This window comes from Nerophis ophidion, linkage group LG15 (genome assembly GCF_033978795.1).
Source record: "Nerophis ophidion isolate RoL-2023_Sa linkage group LG15, RoL_Noph_v1.0, whole genome shotgun sequence".
Classification (NCBI taxonomy): Eukaryota; Metazoa; Chordata; class Actinopteri; order Syngnathiformes; family Syngnathidae; genus Nerophis; species Nerophis ophidion.
This window is the reverse complement of record NC_084625.1, coordinates 1,125,325-1,144,539: the sequence shown is the minus strand read 5'-3', so window position 1 is coordinate 1,144,539 and position 19,215 is coordinate 1,125,325. Positions and strand designations below refer to the sequence as shown.

General features: G+C 40.0%; 1 protein-coding gene across 2 annotated transcripts in view; it reads right to left on the bottom strand.

Annotated features, from left to right (window-relative positions):
• LOC133569070 (dual specificity calcium/calmodulin-dependent 3',5'-cyclic nucleotide phosphodiesterase 1C-like) overlaps positions 1-19,215 on the bottom strand; it is a 52,917-nt gene that overhangs the window by 13,667 nt on the left and 20,035 nt on the right. For both annotated transcript variants that reach the window (XM_061921206.1, XM_061921205.1), the window contains exons 6-9: positions 18,728-18,794; positions 8,131-8,247; positions 5,765-5,905; positions 2,805-2,905 (exon numbers count right to left, since the gene is read on the bottom strand). In XM_061921206.1, the coding sequence (XP_061777190.1) occupies positions 2,805-2,905; positions 5,765-5,905; positions 8,131-8,247; positions 18,728-18,794 (426 nt within the window). The remainder of the gene's footprint in view (positions 1-2,804; positions 2,906-5,764; positions 5,906-8,130; positions 8,248-18,727; positions 18,795-19,215) is intronic.

The window sequence follows — 19,215 nt, the reverse complement described above, 5'->3', positions numbered from 1 at the left end:
ATATATATATATATATATATATATATATATATATATGTATATATATATAAAAATGTATATATTTTTTTAAGTTTTACGCCTTTTTTGTTCAAACAAAATTACAATTTCTTTTTTACCAAACCACAAAATATGCAATACATTCCCACTCCAAGTGTAATATTTGAGGTGAAGTAATTGGATCCTTTATGTCAACAATTCATAACAACATTGATTTTCATTCATTATACATTTTTAAGCAATGACAGTTTTGAATACAAAAAAAAATCTACTAAAATTCTTGGGGACCCATAAGGGTCCCACTCATAAAATTGTTTAAAATAAGTCCTTTTTTTTTCTTTTTTTTTTTTACTTTCAATGATTAAGTATATAAATCAACTTAAAATCCATCTGTCGATTATAAGTTTTTATAAAAAAATGTTTTTAATTATTACTTTGGTTTTGTTTGTGTCATGCCCTTTTTGTCAAATAACATTGGATTTTTTTATATTGCAAGCATACAAAATATGAAATATTTTCCCCAAAATATATTTGAAAGTGTAATATTTGACATGAAGTAATTGGAGCCCTAAATATGTCAATCATTCATAACAACATTGATTTTCATTCATTATACATTTTTAAGCAATGACAGTTTTAAATACAAAAAAAAATCTACTAAAATTCTTGGGGACCCATAAGGGTCCCACTCATAAAATTGTTTAAAATAAGTCCTTTTTTTTTCTTTTTTTATTTTACTTTCAACGATTAAGTATATAAATCAACCTAAAATCTATCTGTCGATTATAAGTTTTTATAAAAAAATGTTTTTAATTATTACTTTGGTTTTGTTTGTGTCATGCCCTTTTTGTCAAATAACATTGGATTTTTTTATATTGCAAGCATACAAAATATGAAATATTTTCCCCAAAATATATTTGAAAGTGTGATATTTGACATGAAGTGATTGGAGCCCTAAATATGTCAATCATTCATAACAACATTGATTTTCATTCATTATACATTTTTAAGCAATGACAGTTTTAAATACAAAAAAAAATCTACTAAAATTCTTGGGGACCCATAAGGGTCCCACTCATAAAATTGTTTAAAATAAGTCCTTTTTTTATTTTACTTTCAACGATTAAGTATATAAATCAACTTAAAATCTCTGTCGATTATAAGTTTTTATAAAAAAATGTTTTTAATTATTACTTTGGTTTTGTTTGTGTCATGCCCTCTTTGTCAAATAACATTGGATTTTTTTTATATTGCAAGCATACAAAATATGAAATATTTTCCCCAAAATATATTTGAAAGTGTAATATTTGACATGAAGTAATTGGAGCCCTAAATATGTCAATCATTCATAACAACATTGATTTTCATTCATTATACATTTTTAAGCAATCACAGTTTTAAATACAAAAAAAAATCTACTAAACTTCTTGGGGACCCATAAGGGTCCCACTCATAAAATTGTTTAAAATAAGTCTTTTTTTTTTTTTTTTTTTACTTTCAATGATTAAGTATATAAATCAACTTAAAATCTATCTGTCAATTATAAGTTTTTATAAAAAAATGTTTTTAATTATTACTTTGGTTTTGTTTGTGTCATGCCCTTTTTGTCAAATAACATTTGTTTTTTTATATTCCAAGCATACAAAATATGAAATATTTTCCCCAAAATATATTTGAAAGTGTAATATTTGACATGAAGTGATTGGAGCCCTAAATATGTCAATCATTCATAACAACATTGATTTTCATTCATTATACATTTTTTAAGCAATGGCAGTTTTAAATACAAAAAAAATCTACTAAACTTCTTAGGGACCCATAAGGGTCCCACTCATAAAATTGTTTAAAATAAGTCTTTTTTTTTTTTTTTACTTTCAATGATTAAGTTTATAAATCAACTTAAAATCTATCTGTCGATTATAAGTTTTTATAAAAAAATGTTTTTAATTATTACTTTGGTTTTGTTTGTGTCATGCCCTTTTTGTCAAATAACATTTGTTTTTTTATATTCCAAGCATACAAAATATGAAATATTTTCCCCAAAATATATTTGAAAGTGTAATATTTGACATGAAGTGATTGGAGCCCTAAATATGTCAATCATTCATAACAACATTCATTATTATTTTTGAGTGATCCCAAAAGGGTCCCACTCATAAAATATTTCAAAATAAGTCATACATTTTTTTTACTTTCAACACTAGAGATCAACATCATATTCATCCGACAAATATAGATGTTTATAAATGTGTCATGTTTTCTTTTCTTTGTTTTAAGCCCATTATGTCCAAAAACTTGTTTTTTTTTATGCAATATTTTCTCCCTTATAATATTTTCTAAGTGGAATATTTGATGAGAATTTATTAACATTATTATTATTATTATTATTTAGTTTTTTTAGTTACAAGGGTTAAATCTCCAGATCAACTTCAGATCTATCCTGTCGATTATAAGTTTGTATTATTTAGTTTTTAATGTTTTGTGCTTTTAAGCCCTTTTTGTCAAGGAAAACTTTGAATTTTTGGTGTCAAAAACACAAAATATTGTCTTGACTACGGTGGTCTGATTGGTGTGTTTTATTCACATAATGAGGAGGGATTAGAAGTACTAATGGTGGCGGGACCCCAGGATGCAGAGAAGGCAGGTGATGTGCGGCTAAACCGTCCTCCTGCTTGACAAGCAAGGACAGGTGTGTCTCCTGATTGTCAGACAGGACGAGGTCGAGTGGCTGAAACATGCAAGCAACACAGGAAGTAGAACAAAGTAAGAGCGCTGGACAGGAAGTAACTGGACTGCTGGGAACTGACCTGGTCTGGATATGGAAGTTGTTAGTGGTTCCGGTGTGTTCGTAGTCATGGATGGCTGCTGCAAACAGGATGGAAAATATCTCCAGCTCGGTTAGCCAGTGCTGAAACACAAAAGATATGTAGCATTGTTAGCGCTAGTGTCATTGTTAGCATTCGTTACATTTCTGGCATTAATAGCAATGTTAGCATTATTGACATTGTTAGCATTCATAGTATTTTTAGCATTAATAAAACTGCGAGCATTGTTAGAATTAATATCACTGTTAGCATTGATAGCATTGTTATCGATAGTGGCGATTTAGTATTAGTAGCATTATTAGCAACATTGTCAGCATTGGTAACATCATTAGCTTTAGTAGCATTTTAGCATTAGTAGCAATAATGTCATTTTTAGCATTGTGAGCATGATTAGCATTGTTAGCCTTAGTAGCATTGTTAACATTAACATAATGTTTATTTTTATTAGTATTAACAGCACTGTTAGAATTATTAGCATAAATAGCATTGTTAGCATTAGTAACAATGTTAGCATTAGTATCCTTGTCATCATTGTTTGCATTAGTAGCATTGTTAGCATTAATGACATAGGTAGTATTGTTATCGTTAGTGGTGATTTAGTATTAGTAGCATTATTAGCATTAGTAACATTGTCAGCATTGGTAACTTTATTAGCTTTAGTAGCATTTTAGCATTAGTAGCATTAATGGCATTTTTAGCATTAGTAGCATTGTTAACATTATTATTAATAGCACTATTAGCATTAATAGCACTGTTAGAATTGTTAGCATTAATAGCAGTAACAATGTTAGCAATAGTATCATTGTTATCACTGGTTGCATTCGTAGAATTGTTAGCATTAATGACATAGGTAGTATTGTTATCGTTAGTGGTGATTTAGTATTAGTAGCATTATTAGCATTAGTAACATTGTCAGCATTGGTAACCTTATTAGCTTTAGTAGCATTTTAGCATTAGTAGCAATAATGGCATTTTTAGCATTGTGAGCATGATTAGCATTGTTAGCCTTAGTAGCATTGTTAACATTAACATAATGTTTATTTTTATTAGTATTAACAGCACTGTTAGAATTATTAGCATAAATAGCATTGTTAGCATTAGTAACAATGTTAGCATTAGTATCCTTGTCATCATTGTTTGCATTAGTAGCATTGTTAGCATTAATGACATAGGTAGTATTGTTATCGTTAGTGGTGATTTAGTATTAGTAGCATTATTAGCATTAGTAACATTGTCAGCATTGGTAACTTTATTAGCATTAGTAGCATTTTAGCATTAGTAGCATTAATGGCATTTTTAGCATTAGTAGCATTGTTAACATTATTATTAATAGCACTATTAGCATTAATAGCAATGTTAGAATTGTTAGCATTAATAGCAGTAACAATGTTAGCAATAGTATCATTGTTATCACTGGTTGCATTCGTAGAATTGTTAGCATTAATGACAATAATACTTACCAACATGCCAGTGTGGAGCAGCAGGTAGTGGATACTTACCAACATGCCAGTGTGGAGCAGCAGGTGGTGGATACTTACCAACATGCCAGTGTGGAGCAGCAGGTAGTGGATACTTACCAACATGCCAGTGTGGAGCAGCAGGTGGTGGATACTTACCAACATGCCAGTGTGGAGCAGCAGGTGGTGGATACTTACCAACATGCCAGTGTGGAGCAGCAGGTAGTGGATACTTACCAACATGCCAGTGTGGAGCAGCAGGTAGTGGATACTTACCAACATGCCAGTGTGGAGCAGCAGGTAGTGGATACTTACCAACATGCCAGTGTGGAGCAGCAGGTAGTGGATACTTACCAACATGCCAGTGTGGAGCAGCAGGTAGTGGATACTTACCAACATGCCAGTGTGGAGCAGCAGGTGGTGGATACTTACCAACATGCCAGTGTGGAGCAGCAGGTGGTGGATACTTACCAACATGCCAGTGTGGAGCAGCAGGTAGTGGATACTTACCAACATGCCAGTGTGGAGCAGCAGGTGGTGGATACTTACCAACATGCCAGTGTGGAGCAGCAGGTGGTGGATACTTACCAACATGCCAGTGTGGAGCAGCAGGTAGTGGATACTTACCAACATGCCAGTGTGGAGCAGCAGGTAGTGGATACTTACCAACATGCCAGTGTGGAGCAGCAGGTAGTGGATACTTACCAACATGCCAGTGTGGAGCAGCAGGTAGTGGATACTTACCAACATGCCAGTGTGGAGCAGCAGGTAGTGGATACTTACCAACATGCCAGTGTGGAGCAGCAGGTAGTGGATACTTACCAACATGCCAGTGTGGAGCAGCAGGTAGTGGATACTTACCAACATGCCAGTGTGGAGCAGCAGGTAGTGGATACTTACCAACATGCCAGTGTGGAGCAGCAGGTAGTGGATACTTACCAACATGCCAGTGTGGAGCAGCAGGTAGTGGATACTTACCAACATGCCAGTGTGGAGCAGCAGGTAGTGGATACTTACCAACATGCCAGTGTGGAGCAGCAGGTAGTGGATACTTACCAACATGCCAGTGTGGAGCAGCAGGTAGTGGATACTTACCAACATGCCAGTGTGGAGCAGCAGGTGGTGGATACTTACCAACATGCCAGTGTGGAGCAGCAGGTAGTGGATACTTACCAACATGCCAGTGTGGAGCAGCAGGTAGTGGATACTTACCAACATGCCAGTGTGGAGCAGCAGGTAGTGGATACTTACCAACATGCCAGTGTGGAGCAGCAGGTAGTGGATACTTACCAACATGCCAGTGTGGAGCAGCAGGTAGTGGATACTTACCAACATGCCAGTGTGGAGCAGCAGGTAGTGGATACTTACCAACATGCCAGTGTGGAGCAGCAGGTAGTGGATACTTACCAACATGCCAGTGTGGAGCAGCAGGTAGTGGATACTTACCAACATGCCAGTGTGGAGCAGCAGGTAGTGGATACTTACCAACATGCCAGTGTGGAGCAGCAGGTAGTGGATGGTCTGTGTGACGTCAGCAGCATGAGTCAGGTTGTGATACGGGTTGTTGTTCTTGCTGTAGCCCACCTCCAGTGACTCAGCAAACGATATCACAGCTGACACAGGAACCTGCCGTATCACACAATCACATCAACAATGGGGAAATAATAATAGTAATAGGGGTGTCTACCATCCCACGTTGATATCAGATATTTGTTTGATCATATCATATCAACTTGCATGTCAAATATGTAATATCATGTGCGATACAAGCAGTCCTGCAGAGTTTTTACTTGCGTGTGATATCATGTGCGATACAAGCATTCCTGCACCGTGTTTACTTGTGTGGGATATTATGTGCGATACCAGCAGTCCTGCAGCGTGTTTACTTGTGTATGTGATATCATGTGCGATACAAGCAGTCCTGCAGTGTTTCCTTGTGTGTGATATCATGTGTGATACAAGCAGTCCTGCAGCATGTTTACTTGTGTGTGATATCATGTGCGATACAAGCAGTCCTGCAGAGTTTTTACTTGTGTGTGATATCATGTGCGATACAAGCATTCCTGCACCGTGTTTACTTGTGTGGGATATTATGTGCGATACCAGCAGTCCTGCAGCGTGTTTACTTGTGTATGTGATATCATGTGCGATACAAGCAGTCCTGCAGTGTTTCCTTGTGTGTGATATCATGTGTGATACAAGCAGTCCTGCAGCATGTTTACTTGTGTGTGATATCATGTGCGATACCAGCAGTCCTGCAGCGTGTTTACTTGTGTATGTGATATCATGTGCGATACAATCAGTCCTGCAGTGTGTTTCCTTGTGTGTGATATCATGTGTGATACAAGCAGTCCTGCAGCATGTTTACTTGTGTGTGATATCATGTGCGATACAAGCAGTCCTGCAGCGTATTTACTTGTGTGTGATATCATGTGCGATACAAGCATGTTTACTTGTGTGTGATATCATGTGCAATACAAGCAGTCCTGCAGCGTGTTTACTTGTGTGTGATATCATGTGTGATACAAGCAGTCCTGCAGCGTGTTTACTTGTGTGTGATATCATGTGCGATACAAGCATTCTTGCAGTGTGTTTACTTGTGTGTGATATCATGTGCGATACAAGCAGTCCTGCAGCGTGTTTACTTGTGTGTGATATCATGTGCGATACAAGCATGTTTACTTGTGTGTGATATCATGTGCAATACAAGCAGTCCTGCAGCGTGTTTACTTGTGTGTGATATCATGTGCGATACAAGCAGTCCTACAGCGTGTTTACTTGTGTGTGATATCATGTGCGATACAAGCAGTCCTGCAGCGTATTTACTTGTGTGTGATATCATGTGCGATACAAGCAGTCCTGCAGCGTATTTACTTGTGTGTGATATCATGTCTGATTCAAGCATGTTTACTTGTGTGTGATATCATGTGCGATACAAGCAGTCCTGCAGCGTATTTACTTGTGTGTGATATCATGTCTGATTCAAGCATGTTTACTTGTGTGTGATATCATGTGCGATACAAGCAGTCCTGCAGCGTATTTACTTGTGTGTGATATCATGTCTGATTCAAGCATGTTTACTTGTGTGTGATATCATGTGCAATACAAGCAGTCCTACAGCGTGTTTACTTGTGTGTGATATCATGTGCGATACAAGCAGTCCTGCAGCGTATTTACTTGTGTGTGATATCATGTCTGATTCAAGCATGTTTACTTGTGTGTGATATCATGTGCGATACAAGCAGTCCTGCAGAGTGTTTACTTGTGTGTGTGATATCATGTGCGATACAAGCATTCTTGCAGTGTGTTTACTTGTGTGTGGGATATCATGTGCGATACAAGCATTCTTGCAGTGTGTTTTCTGGTGTGTGATATCATTTGCGATACAAGCAGTCCTGTAGCGTGTTTACTTGTGTGTGATATCATGTCCGATCCAATCATGTTTACTTGTGTGTGATATTATCTGTGATACAAGCAGTCCTGCAGAGTGTTTACTTGTGTGTGGGATATCATGTGTGATACAAGCATTCCTGCAGCGTGTTTACTTGTGTGTGATATCATGTCTGATACAAGCATTCCTGCAGCGTGTTTACTTGTGTGTGATATCATGTGTGATACAAGCAGTCCAGCAGTGTTTATTGGTGTGATATCATGTGCTATATAAGCGTGTTTACATCTAAATGTCCTCCAAAAAACCAACCATTCCTTCAGTTTTACTACAGTCATTGACAGAAAGTAAACATGCTGGGCTGGAGGCCACCAGCAGCTACACAGCAGCTAAGCAGACAGTAGCACAGCATGTAGTGATAAAAGGTGACAATATAGAGAAGTAGTCAATAATGATATCTCACCTTGAAGCGGGTGATCAAGTCATATCTGGTGAGAAGCTCATAGAAGATGAACTTCAGAGCGTGATCTCCACTGGCAGCATTCAGGGCAAACACGTCAAAGGACCAGCTGTCCACATGCTGCCACATCAGCAATTATATTATGTACTGTACACATCATATTATATAATGTACACATCATATTATATACTGTACACATCATATTATATACTGTACACATCATATTATATACTGTACACATCATATATTATATACTGTACACATCATATTATATACTGTACACATCATATATTATATACTGTACACATCATATTATATTATATACTGTACACATCATATTATATACTGTACACATCATATATTATATACTGTACACATCATATTATATACTGTACACATCATATATTATATACTGTACACATCATATTATATTATATACTGTACACATCATATTATATTATATACTGTACAGCTGTCTACATGCTGTGAACAAATACTGATTATTGATATTATGGTGCATACCGTATTTCCTTGAATTGCCACCGTGTATACTGTATATTATCCGCATGTCTCGGTTTAGCGCCGGGTCAAACTCGTCACTTTGTTTGCCAGCATATCCTAAAAACAAGCATCTAACATTTGACAACTAATTGTAAACTTATAGGTGCCGACCATCAGGGCCAAGTTGCGATGAGAGAGAGTGTCGATGTTAAGATATTACGCCCAGTTGGTAAGTGAATTTGTTTGCTGATAGTAGCTACTAGCCGTACCCATGTATTTTCATTCTGTTTGCTAATAGTAGCTTCTAGCCGTACCCATGTATTTTCATTCTGTTTGCTAATAGTAGCTACTAGCCGTACCCATGTATTTTCTATGGGCGGTTAGCATCGGGTTTAATCCCGTTTCCTCCAATGTTTCTGATCCGATGGAATTTATATTTATGTCGAGTCTTTATTTTGGGTACTTACATATGGTGACTGAGTATTGTGGCGTTTTAAGGCCATCTGCACTTTTTATGCTACATACTAACTCTTCTTTGTAATTGTTCCTTTAGTTCTACAAATAGGAGATTGTTTCTGTTAAGGGTTTAATTATTATTATTTATTTCTATTTCATGTGTGTCGTTTGGGGGCTTCACGGTGGCAGAGGGGTTAGTGCGTCTGCCTCACAATACGAAGGTCCTGCAGTCCTGGGTTCAAATCCAGGCTCGGGATCTTTCTGTGTGGAGTTTGCATGTTCTCCCCGTGAATGCGTGGGTTCCCTCCGGGTACTCCGGCTTCCTCCCACCTCCAAAGACATGCACCTGGGGATAGGCCCCTCCCACTTCCAAAGACATGCACCTGGGGATAGGCCCCTCCCACCTGCAAAGACATGCACCTGGGGATAGGCCCCTCCCACCTCCAAAGACATGCACCTGGGGATAGGCCCCTCCCACCTCCAAAGACATGCACCTGGGTATAGGCCCCTCCCACTTCCAAAGACATGCACCTGGGGATAGGCCCCTCCCACCTCCAAAGACATGCACCTGGGTATAGGCCCCTCCCACCTCCAAAGACATGCACCTGGGGATAGGCCCCTCCCACTTCCAAAGACCTGCACCTGGGGATAGGCCCCTCCCACCTCCAAAGACATGCACCTGGGGATAGGCCCCTCCCACCTCCAAAGACATGCACCTGGGGATAGGCCCCTCCCACTTCCAAAGACATGCACCTGGGGATAGGCCCCTCCCACCTCCAAAGACATGCACCTGGGGATAGGCCCCTCCCACTTCCAAAGACATGCCCCTGGGGATAGGCCCCTCCCACCTCCAAAGACATGCACCTGGGGATAGGCCCCTCCCACTTCCAAAGACATGCACCTGGGGATAGGTTGATTGGCAACACTAAATGGTCCCTAGTGTGTGAATGTTGTCTGTCTATCTGTGTTGGCCCTGTGATGAGGTGGCGACTTGTCCAGGGTGTACCCTGCCTTCCGCCCGACTGTAGCTGAGATAGGCGCCAGCGCCCCCCGCGACCCCGAAAGGGAATAAGCGGTAGAAAATGGATGGATAGCACATGCTTACTTGTACCACATGCCTTTGGTAAGCGCAGGAGTGAGAAGAGGTTTTAAAATAATTAGCGCATGCTTACTTGTACCACATGCCTTTGGTAAGCGCAGGAGTGAGAAGAGGTTTTAAAATAATGAGCGCATGCTTACTTGTACCACATGCCTTTGGTAAGCGCAGGAGTGAGAAGAGGTTTTAAAATAATTAGCGCATGCTTACTTGTACCACATGCCTTTGGTAAGCGCAGGAGTGAGAAGAGGTTTTAAAATAATTAGCGCATGCTTACTTGTACCACATGCCTTTGGTAAGCGCAGGAGTGAGAAGAGGTTTTAAAATAATTAGCGCATGCTTACTTGTACCACATGCCTTTGGTAAGCGCAGGAGTGAGAAGAGGTTTTAAAATAATGAGCGCATGCTTACTTGTACCACATGCCTTTGGTAAGCGCAGGAGTGAGAAGAGTTTTTAAAATAATTAGCGCATGCTTACTTGTACCACATGCCTTTGGTAAGCGCCGGAGTGAGAATAGGTTTTAAAATAATTAGCGCATGCTTACTTGTACCACATGCCTTTGGTAAGCGCAGGAGTGAGAAGAGGTTTTAAAATAATTAGCGCATGCTTACTTGTACCACATGCCCTTTGGTAAGCGCCGGAGTGAGAAGAGGTTTTAAAATAATTAGCGCATGCTTACTTGTACCACATGCCTTTGGTAAGCGCAGGAGTGAGAAGAGGTTTTAAAATAATTAGCGCATGCTTACTTGTACCACATGCCTTTGGTAAGCGCCGGAGTGAGAAGAGTTTTTAAAATAATTAGCACATGCTTACTTGTACCGCATGCCTTTGGTAAGCGCAGGAGTGAGAAGAGGTTTTAAAATAATTAGCGCATGCTTACTTGTACCACATGCCTTTGGTAAGCGCCGGAGTGAGAAGAGTTTTAAAAATAATTAGCGCATGCTTACTTGTACCACATGCCTTTGGTAAGCGCAGGAGTGAGAAGAGGTTTTAAAATAATTAGCGCATGCTTACTTGTACCACATGCCTTTGGTAAGTGCAGGAGTGAGAAGAGGTTTTAAAATAATTAGCGCATGCTTATTTGTACCACATGCCTTTGGTAAGCGCCGGAGTGAGAAGAGGTTTTAAAATAATTAGCGCATGCTTACTTGTATCACATGCCTTTGGTAAGCGCCGGAGTGAGAAGAGGTTTTAAAATAATTAGCGCATGCTTACTTGTACCACATGCCTTTGGTAAGCGCCGGAGTGAGAAGAGTTTTAAAAATAATGAGCGCATGCTTACTTGTACCACATGCCTTTGGTAAGCGCAGGAGTGAGAAGAGTTTTTAAAATAATTAGCGCATGCTTACTTGTACCACATGCCTTTGGTAAGCGCCGGAGTGAGAATAGGTTTTAAAATAATTAGCGCATGCTTACTTGTACCACATGCCTTTGGTAAGCGCAGGAGTGAGAAGAGGTTTTAAAATAATTAGCGCATGCTTACTTGTACCACATGCCTTTGGTAAGCGCAGGAGTGAGAAGAGGTTTTAAAATAATTAGCGCATGCTTACTTGTACCACATGCCTTTGGTAAGCGCCGGAGTGAGAAGAGGTTTTAAAATAATTAGCGCATGCTTACTTGTACCACATGCCTTTGGTAAGTGCAGGAGTGAGAAGAGGTTTTAAAATAATTAGCGCATGCTTATTTGTACCACATGCCTTTGGTAAGCGCCGGAGTGAGAAGAGGTTTTAAAATAATTAGCGCATGCTTACTTGTATCACATGCCTTTGGTAAGCGCCGGAGTGAGAAGAGTTTTAAAAATAATTAGCGCATGCTTACTTGTACCACATGCCTTTGGTAAGCGCAGGAGTGAGAAGAGGTTTTAAAATAATTAGCGCATGCTTACTTGTACCACATGCCCTTTGGTAAGCGCCGGAGTGAGAAGAGGTTTTAAAATAATTAGCGCATGCTTACTTGTACCACATGCCTTTGGTAAGCGCCGGAGTGAGAAGAGTTTTTAAAATAATGAGCGCATGCTTACTTGTACCACATGCCTTTGGTAAGCGCAGGAGTGAGAAGAGGTTTTAAAATAATTAGCGCATGCTTACTTGTACCACATGCCTTTGGTAAGCGCCGGAGTGAGAAGAGTTTTTAAAATAATGAGCGCATGCTTACTTGTACCACATGCCTTTGGTAAGCGCAGGAGTGAGAAGAGGTTTTAAAATAATTAGCGCATGCTTACTTGTACCACATGCCTTTGGTAAGCGCCGGAGTGAGAAGAGTTTTTAAAATAATTAGCACATGCTTACTTGTACCGCATGCCTTTGGTAAGCGCAGGAGTGAGAAGAGGTTTTAAAATAATGAGCGCATGCTTACTTGTACCACATGCCTTTGGTAAGCGCCGGAGTGAGAATAGGTTTTAAAATAATTAGCGCATGCTTACTTGTACCACATGCCTTTGGTAAGCGCAGGAGTGAGAAGAGGTTTTAAAATAATTAGCGCATGCTTACTTGTACCACATGCCTTTGGTAAGCGCCGGAGTGAGAAGAGTTTTTAAAATAATGAGCGCATGCTTACTTGTACCACATGCCTTTGGTAAGCGTAGGAGTGAGAAGAGGTTTTAAAATAATTAGCGCATGCTTACTTGTACCACATGCCTTTGGTAAGCGCCGGAGTGAGAAGAGGTTTTAAAATAATTAGCGCATGCTTACTTGTACCACATGCCTTTGGTAAGCGCCGGAGTGAGAAGAGGTTTTAAAATAATTAGCGCATGCTTACTTGTACCACATGCCTTTGGTAAGCGCAGGAGTGAGAAGAGTTTTTAAAATAATTAGCGCATGCTTACTTGTACCACATGCCTTTGGTAAGCGCCGGAGTGAGAAGAGGTTTTAAAATGATTAGCGCATGCTTACTTGTACCACATGCCTTTGGTAAGCGCCGGAGTGAGAAGAGGTTTTAAAATAATTAGCGCATGCTTACTTGTACCACATGCCTTTGGTAAGCGTAGGAGTGAGAAGAGGTTTTAAAATAATTAGCGCATGCTTACTTGTACCACATGCCTTTGGTAAGCGCAGGAGTGAGAAGAGGTTTTAAAATGATTAGCGCATGCTTACTTGTACCACATGCCTTTGGTAAGCGCCGGAGTGAGAAGAGGTTTTAAAATAATTAGCGCATGCTTACTTGTACCACATGCCTTTGGTAAGCGCCGGAGTGAGAAGAGGTTTTAAAATAATTAGCGCATGCTTACTTGTACCGCATGCCTTTGGTAAGCGCAGGAGTGAGAAGAGGTTTTAAAATAATTAGCACATGCTTACTTGTACCACATGCCTTTGGTAAGCGCAGGAGTGAGAAGAGTTTTTAAAATAATTAGCGCATGCTTACTTGTACCACATGCCTTTGGTAAGCGCAGGAGTGAGAAGAGGTTTTAAAATAATTAGCGCATGCTTACTTGTACCACATGCCTTTGGTAAGCGCCGGAGTGAGAAGAGGTTTTAAAATAATTAGCGCATGCTTACTTGTACCACATGCCTTTGGTAAGCGCAGGAGTGAGAAGAGGTTTTAAAATAATTAGCACATGCTTACTTGTACCGCATGCCTTTGGTAAGCGCAGGAGTGAGAAGAGGTTTTAAAATAATTAGCACATGCTTACTTGTACCACATGCCTTTGGTAAGCGCAGGAGTGAGAAGAGGTTTTAAAATAATTAGCGCATGCTTACTTGTACCACATGCCTTTGGTAAGCGCAGGAGTGAGAAGAGGTTTTAAAATAATTAGCGCATGCTTACTTGTACCACATGCCTTTGGTAAGCGCAGGAGTGAGAAGAGGTTTTAAAATAATGAGCGCATGCTTACTTGTACCTCATGCCTTTGGTAAGCGCAGGAGTGAGAAGAGGTTTTAAAATAATTAGCGCATGCTTACTTGTACCACATGCCTTTGGTAAGCGCCGGAGTGAGAAGAGGTTTTAAAATAATTAGCACATGCTTACTTGTACCACATGCCTTTGGTAAGCGCCGGAGTGAGAAGAGGTTTTAAAATAATTAGCACATGCTTACTTGTACCACATGCCTTTGGTAAGCGCCGGAGTGAGAAGAGGTTTTAAAATAATTAGCGCATGCTTACTTGTACCACATGCCTTTGGTAAGCGCCGGAGTGAGAAGAGTTTTTAAAATAATTAGCGCATGCTTACTTGTACCACATGCCTTTGGTAAGCGCAGGAGTGAGAAGTTTTTAAAATAATTAGCGCATGCTTACTTGTACCACATGCCTTTGGTAAGCGCAGGAGTGAGAAGAGTTTTTAAAATAATTAGCGCATGCTTACTTGTACCACATGCCTTTGGTAAGCGCAGGAGTGAGAAGAGGTTTTAAAATAATTAGCGCATGCTTACTTGTACCACATGCCTTTGGTAAGCGCAGGAGTGAGAAGAGGTTTTAAAATAATTAGCACATGCTTACTTGTACCACATGCCTTTGGTAAGCGCAGGAGTGAGAAGAGTTTTTAAAATAATTAGCGCATGCTTACTTGTACCACATGCCTTTGGTAAGCGCCGGAGTGAGAAGAGTTTTTAAAATAATTAGCACATGCTTACTTGTACCACATGCCTTTGGTAAGCGCAGGAGTGAGAAGAGGTTTTAAAATAATTAGCGCATGCTTACTTGTACCACATGCCTTTGGTAAGCGCAGGAGTGAGAAGAGGTTTTAAAATAATTAGCGCATGCTTACTTGTACCACATGCCTTTGGTAAGCGCCGGAGTGAGAAGAGGTTTCAAAATAATTAGCGCATGCTTACTTGTACCACATGCCTTTGGTAAGCGCAGGAGTGAGAAGAGGTTTTAAAATAATTAGCGCATGCTTACTTGTACCACATGCCTTTGGTAAGCGCAGGAGTGAGAAGAGGTTTTAAAATAAATAGCGCATGCTTACTTGTACCACATGCCTTTGGTAAGCACCGGAGTGAGAAGAGGTTTTAAAATAATTAGCACATGCTTACTTGTACCACATGCCTTTGGTAAGCGCAGGAGTGAGAAGAGGTTTTAAAATAATTAGCGCATGCTTACTTGTACCACATGCCTTTGGTAAGCGCAGGAGTGAGAAGAGGTTTTAAAATAATTAGCGCATGCTTACTTGTACCACATGCCTTTGGTAAGCGCAGGAGTGAGAAGAGGTTTTAAAATAATTAGCACATGCTTACTTGTACCGCATGCCTTTGGTAAGCGCAGGAGTGAGAAGAGGTTTTAAAATAATTAGCGCATGCTTACTTGTACCACATGCCTTTGGTAAGCGCAGGAGTGAGAAGAGGTTTTAAAATAATTAGCGCATGCTTACTTGTACCACATGCCTTTGGTAAGCGCAGGAGTGAGAAGAGGTTTTAAAATAATTAGCACATGCTTACTTGTACCACATGCCTTTGGTAAGCGCAGGAGTGAGAAGAGTTTTTAAAATAATTAGCGCATGCTTACTTGTACCACATGCCTTTGGTAAGCGCCGGAGTGAGAAGAGTTTTTAAAATAATTAGCACATGCTTACTTGTACCACATGCCTTTGGTAAGCGCAGGAGTGAGAAGAGGTTTTAAAATAATTAGCACATGCTTACTTGTACCACATGCCTTTGGTAAGCGCAGGAGTGAGAAGAGGTTTTAAAATAATTAGCGCATGCTTACTTGTACCACATGCCTTTGGTAAGCGCCGGAGTGAGAAGAGGTTTCAAAATAATTAGCACATGCTTACTTGTACCACATGCCTTTGGTAAGCGCAGGAGTGAGAAGAGGTTTTAAAATAATTAGCGCATGCTTACTTGTACCACATGCCTTTGGTAAGCGCAGGAGTGAGAAGAGGTTTTAAAATAAATAGCGCATGCTTACTTGTACCACATGCCTTTGGTAAGCACCGGAGTGAGAAGAGGTTTTAAAATAATTAGCACATGCTTACTTGTACCACATGCCTTTGGTAAGCGCAGGAGTGAGAAGAGGTTTTAAAATAATTAGCACATGCTTACTTGTACCACATGCCTTTGGTAAGCGCAGGAGTGAGAAGAGTTTTTAAAATAATTAGCGCATGCTTACTTGTACCACATGCCTTTGGTAAGCGCAGGAGTGAGAAGAGTTTTTAAAATAATTAGCGCATGCTTACTTGTACCACATGCCTTTGGTAAGCGCAGGAGTGAGAAGAGGTTTTAAAATAATTAGCACATGCTTACTTGTACCGCATGCCTTTGGTAAGCGCCGGAGTGAGAAGAGGTTTTAAAATAATTAGCGCATGCTTACTTGTACCACATGCCTTTGGTAAGCGCAGGAGTGAGAAGAGTTTTTAAAATAATTAGCGCATGCTTACTTGTACCACATGCCTTTGGTAAGCGCAGGAGTGAGAAGAGGTTTTAAAATAATTAGCGCATGCTTACTTGTACCACATGCCTTTGGTAAGCGCCGGAGTGAGAAGAGGTTTTAAAATAATTAGCGCATGCTTACTTGTACCACATGCCTTTGGTAAGCGCAGGAGTGAGAAGAGGTTTTAAAATAATTAGCACATGCTTACTTGTACCGCATGCCTTTGGTAAGCGCAGGAGTGAGAAGAGGTTTTAAAATAATTAGCACATGCTTACTTGTACCGCATGCCTTTGGTAAGCGCCGGAGTGAGAAGAGGTTTTAAAATAATTAGCGCATGCTTACTTGTACCACATGCCTTTGGTAAGCGCAGGAGTGAGAAGAGTTTTTAAAATAATTAGCGCATGCTTACTTGTACCACATGCCTTTGGTAAGCGCAGGAGTGAGAAGAGGTTTTAAAATAATTAGCGCATGCTTACTTGTACCACATGCCTTTGGTAAGCGCCGGAGTGAGAAGAGGTTTTAAAATAATTAGCGCATGCTTACTTGTACCACATGCCTTTGGTAAGCGCAGGAGTGAGAAGAGGTTTTAAAATAATTAGCACATGCTTACTTGTACCGCATGCCTTTGGTAAGCGCAGGAGTGAGAAGAGGTTTTAAAATAATTAGCACATGCTTACTTGTACCACATGCCTTTGGTAAGCGCAGGAGTGAGAAGAGGTTTTAAAATAATTAGCGCATGCTTACTTGTACCACATGCCTTTGGTAAGCGCAGGAGTGAGAAGAGGTTTTAAAATAATTAGCACATGCTTACTTGTACCACATGCCTTTGGTAAGCGCCGGAGTGAGAAGAGGTTTTAAAATAATTAGCACATGCTTACTTGTACCACATGCCTTTGGTAAGCGCCGGAGTGAGAAGAGGTTTTAAAATAATTAGCACATGCTTACTTGTACCACATGCCTTTGGTAAGCGCCGGAGTGAGAAGAGGTTTTAAAATAATTAGCACATGCTTACTTGTACCACATGCCTTTGGTAAGCGCCGGAGTGAGAAGAGGTTTTAAAATAATTAGCACATGCTTACTTGTACCACATGCCTTTGGTAAGCGCCGGAGTGAGAAGAGGTTTTAAAATAATTAGCGCATGCTTACTTGTACCACATGCCTTTGGTAAGCGCCGGAGTGAGAAGAGGTTTTAAAATAATTAGCGCATGCTTACTTGTACCACATGCCTTTGGTAAGCGCCGGAGTGAGAAGAGGTTTTAAAATAATTAGCGCATGCTTACTTGTACCACATGCCTTTGGTAAGCGCAGGAGTGAGAAGAGGTTTTAAAATAATTAGCGCATGCTTACTTGTACCACATGCCTTTGGTAAGCGCAGGAGTGAGAAGAGTTTTTAAAATAATTAGCGCATGCTTACTTGTACCACATGCCTTTGGTAAGCGCAGGAGTGAGAAGAGTTTTTAAAATAATTAGCGCATGCTTACTTGTACCACATGCCTTTGGTAAGCGCAGGAGTGAGAAGAGTTTTTAAAATAATTAGCGCATGCTTACTTGTACCACATGCCTTTGGTAAGCGCAGGAGTGAGAAGAGGTTTTAAAATAATTAGCGCATGCTTACTTGTACCACATGCCTTTGGTAAGCGCAGGAGTGAGAAGAGTTTTTAAAATAATTAGCGCATGCTTACTTGTACCACATGCCTTTGGTAAGCGCAGGAGTGAGAAGAGTTTTTAAAATAATTAGCGCATGCTTACTTGTACCACATGCCTTTGGTAAGCGCAGGAGTGAGAAGAGTTTTTAAAATAATTAGCGCATGCTTACTTGTACCACATGCCTTTGGTAAGCGCAGGAGTGAGAAGAGGTTTTAAAATAATTAGCGCATGCTTACTTGTACCACATGCCTTTGGTAAGCGCAGGAGTGAGAAGAGTTTTTAAAATAATTAGCGCATGCTTACTTGTACCACATGCCTTTGGTAAGCGCAGGAGTGAGAAGAGTTTTTAAAATAATTAGCGCATGCTTACTTGTACCACATGCCTTTGGTAAGCGCAGGAGTGAGAAGAGTTTTTAAAATAATTAGCGCATGCTTACTTGTACCACATGCCTTTGGTAAGCGCAGGAGTGAGAAGAGGTTTTAAATTAATGAGCGCCCCGGCGGCAATTCAAGGAAGTACGGTATGTCTTGTGTCACCATGTTAGCAGCTGCTAGCTAAGAAGACGAAGAAGAAGAAGAATGAGAAGACAAAAGTCTCACTTTGAGTACAGTGATGACCTCTGGAGGGTAGTTCAGGTCCACCATGTTGGACGATCTTCTGTACATCCTGTGTCACACACATAAACATCTTTGTTGTTCTTGTTGTTTTCTTCTACACATCCTGTGTCACACACATAAACATCTTTGTTGTTGTTGTTGTTTTCTTCTACACATCCTGTGTCACACACATAAACAGCTTTGTTGTTGTTGTTGTTTTCTTCTACACATCCTGTGTCACACACATAAACATCTTTGTTGTTGTTGTTGTTTTCTTCTGCACATCCTGTGTCACACACATAAACAAAACGATCATAACTTCATCATTTGAGTCAGTCCTCACTGATCTTCAACTATTTCTACATCCGCCGTATGTAGGGGCCCCTACTTGCAATCTGTGTAGGGGGCCCTACTTGCAATCTGTGTAGGGGCCCCTACTTAGACTGCACTTAGGGTCCTCTACATGTGCTGCGGATAGGGGCCCCACAATC